The following is a 3,448-nucleotide window of genomic DNA, read 5'->3' on the forward strand; positions in this document are numbered from 1 at the left end:
GGCCATACCAAATATTGACTTTCAAACTCGTAAAAATTATCCAAGCTGCCTTTTAAACTTGTTGGATTTTTACCAACTCTGTTTTTGGCCTATCTATGTTTACACATGCTCCAGTCAGTTCCTGCACATAGTTCCAATTTCCTTACCAAAATATAAAAAAAAGGCTGACTCAAGACTTTTAAATTGTATCTATTAAATTTTGCTTTGTCGAATTTACTGATTTTACTGAGCTGTTTCACTTAGAAGAGCCACGTTCTTGTATATTCATATTTTGTTTGGTTAACTTCAATTTGGTCATATCGTTATTATCATATATTGTATTTTATCAACATGTTTACTTATTGAGCCCTGTTATTTCATTTGACTGTATTTTTCCTTTTTTTTTTTTTTTTTACTTTATTAAGTTATTGTGTATTTGACACATACTTTATTGAAATATTCTACTTTATTTAAACTTTTATATATATATATATGTAGTGGATGTTCTGGCTGGTCTACCACAGGATTTTTTTTAACTTTTGGAAAATAAATAAAGTATTTTATCTTTATTATATCTACCTTCCTATATATAAAGTTTACATTTACAATTCTACTCTTTAAACAATATTGATGGCCAAAATACTGATTTTAAGTAATTTAATTTTGTTGCATAACTAAGATTTAAACTTAATGAAACGCTGTCAAATGAAATTCACTTGATTATTCATGTATGTGTATGTTGGTAAATGATTCATAAATTCAGCAAAATCAATTTTAAAATTATCAATGTGTCAAGATTTTGTCCAAAATTCTTAAAGTTCCATTGCATCCCTCAGGCAATGTTGGTCAACAACCTCCCAAGTGTTGAAGTGGGTCCCATTAGGTAATTTTCTTGTTGGATTCTTCCTGCCCCCACCTCCATCCTCTTAAACAATCAATTAAAGGTGGCTGAACCACTTTGAGAACCCAGAAAATGCATCTGTTTTCCCGAGTGTTCCACAGTCAGGCTATAAAGGGCACGGAAGGGGCTGTGGCAGGCAAGTCTCCTAGCAGCTGATACCAGATGGTCTATATATAGCTTTTAGGGCCTGGCCGCTGCATCAGGGCACACTACTAACTCAGCTGGACACGTGTGAGTTAGCTTTCTCTTGGTAAAAAGGAATTGTATAGCAACTTCTCTTTTATTTAAAAACAACAACAAGAATGAACAAACCTAAAATTGTCAGACCAGAGGAAAGGTAAGTGCTGCCAAACTCACTGAGCAATAAAGCATGTTTTTTTCCTAAATCTTTCATTATGAAAAGGTTTCAGGTTTGATTCCTAAGCAGTTTCTTGGTGTTTTAACAGCAAGCCAGCACATGCGCTGTGGTTTGACAGGAAGAAATACGTCACCATCAACTTCATGGTTCAGAAACCTAAAGATGTCCAAGTTGATATCCAGCCAGACAAACTGATTCTGTGGTGAGTTTTTAAAGACGTTCCCTCTCTTGAAGTCACATGTGATTCAGTTTAGAAAATGTCTAAAATGGTTTCTTTGACAACCCCATTGCCTCTCTGCAACAGCTGCAAAAACGAAACAGATGATGTGTACTACAACGAGCTGCACTTCTATGACAAAGTCCAGATCCACGTAAGCATCCGCATTATATTCTGTATTCTTCAATGTACAGAAAGCAGGCTGTTAAACGCTCCTTTAACTTGTCATCACTTGAAAGGACTCCAGAGAAAGGGTCTATGACCGCACCATCAATGTCTTGCTAAGGAAGATGAAACCTGATTGTGCTTGGCCTCGTCTTCAGAAAGATCCAGCTAAGGTAAGCACACGTGTTTGTGTCTGTGTCCTTAAACCGATCAGTATCAAGGTATTCTATTCTTCTCATCTGGTATTTACTCAGGTTCATAAAAATAGCATGGCTCATGTTAAGACTGTTTTTATGAGGCTGAATAATTTTTTTTTTTACCAATGATACTTCCTCACTATTCATTTACCAGTTTCAATCACAAACCCTAAGTTGAAAAAGTCTTAGCTCACTGTTTCCGTCTCATAAAAATGCATTATATAAGCAAAGAGAAGCTTTATATAAGTATTAATAGAGTGCCTGAGGATATTACAACTAACTAAGTAGGATGTTCTGTAATTCTTGCAACTTTACTTTTAGTAAATAATACCTAAAATGGTGCTGTTATGTCTTCATTCCACAGGCCAGTTGGATTTCAGTTGACTTTGATAACTGGAGGGACTGGGAGCACGAAGACGATGAGGGAAAGGAGGAATATGACCGTTATGTGGATGTGAGTGAATTCAGTCTTCTTAGTAATAAGATCAATCAAATTCCAATATTGCTTCTGATCCCAGTGCATGTAATATGCAATACCTTCCATTATTTTTTTGTTTAAATGGCTTTCCTTTTACAGATGATCCGAGAGATGGCTAACAGTGACAAAGGAGAAGCTCCAGATATGGGGGATCTTAGTGATGTAAGTGAAGTGTTCTCCATATAAGTGAGGAGTGTACAATGTAAAATTGGGAATTGCTTCTGCAATAGTCTATATTTAAGTATTCTACAATCAACGCCGACTGAAAATCTGTAACTTATATTGATCATTTTATTGCGGAGACTGACCATTCATCCATTTTTTTCCCTTTCAACAGTCTGACTGATACTTTATCCTCTCTGGTGAAGCCTGCTGTAAATGTATAACTCAGGATACTGAGGACAACAGTTTGTTTACTGAAAGCTGTATTATATGCTAAAAATGGATGTGCTATTGTCCAAAATGCTGTTTTTAAATGTATGATGATATTTTATGTGAGATTATTTATTGCTCTGTAATTGTTTACTGTACACCGGCATGTGATTGATAATAAAAGTTTTATTAAACACAAAATTGCATTATGTTGCTTGAGGTAATAACACTAGCTGAATGAACTGGGGGATATAGAACATGATTGTGTCGGTAACTCCAGAAGATGGCAGTAACGTTGCAGTAAATTTAAAAGTCTCAATCAGTAGCCCAAATTTAGTTTACACTCGTAGTAATGCACTAAAAACACAGCCTCGCTTTTTATACGTAGTCATATTAGTGACCTGTTGCCGGTTAACATAACTAGTTGTAAAAAAAAAAACGTTTCCAGCCTTTTGTTGAAATGCTGTCTAATTTGAAATTACCCCATTTCCTCTTAAATCGGTTCATTTCATCACTTTCAACGTTTGGTATGTTGTCTGCGTTCTACTGAGAATCATTTATAGCTGTATCAGATTTAAAAAATCATTGCATTCTGGTTTTATTTACATTTTACAATTCGGGTTGCAATTTATTCGATTTTATAGAGCACATCCTAAGGTTTTCTCTTCCTCCTGTTAAAAAAAAGTGCATTTAAAAGATGATTAAATAATAGTGGCTTAATTAATCTTTTTCGCTTAAGTTAAAAAAGTTATGAAGCGAAAGTCGAAGTCATTAAGTTTGG

At 34.8% G+C, this 3,448-nt stretch overlaps 1 protein-coding gene across 1 annotated transcript; it reads left to right on the top strand.

Moving 5' to 3' along the window:
- Window positions 1–1,079: 1,079 nt before the first annotated feature.
- Window positions 1,080–2,820, top strand: ptges3l (prostaglandin E synthase 3 like). Its single transcript, XM_082545104.1, has 7 exons — window positions 1,080–1,217; window positions 1,327–1,440; window positions 1,543–1,609; window positions 1,695–1,793; window positions 2,182–2,271; window positions 2,395–2,457; window positions 2,633–2,820. The coding sequence occupies exons 1-7, from the start codon at window positions 1,183–1,185 to the stop codon at window positions 2,639–2,641; spliced, it is 477 nt and encodes a 158-aa protein (XP_082401230.1). The 5' UTR covers window positions 1,080–1,182; the 3' UTR covers window positions 2,642–2,820.
- Window positions 2,821–3,448: the final 628 nt, after the last annotated feature.

The sequence above is a fragment of the Aulonocara stuartgranti genome (assembly GCF_965226115.1).
Source record: "Aulonocara stuartgranti genome assembly, chromosome: 8".
NCBI lineage: Eukaryota > Metazoa > Chordata > Actinopteri > Cichliformes > Cichlidae > Aulonocara > Aulonocara stuartgranti.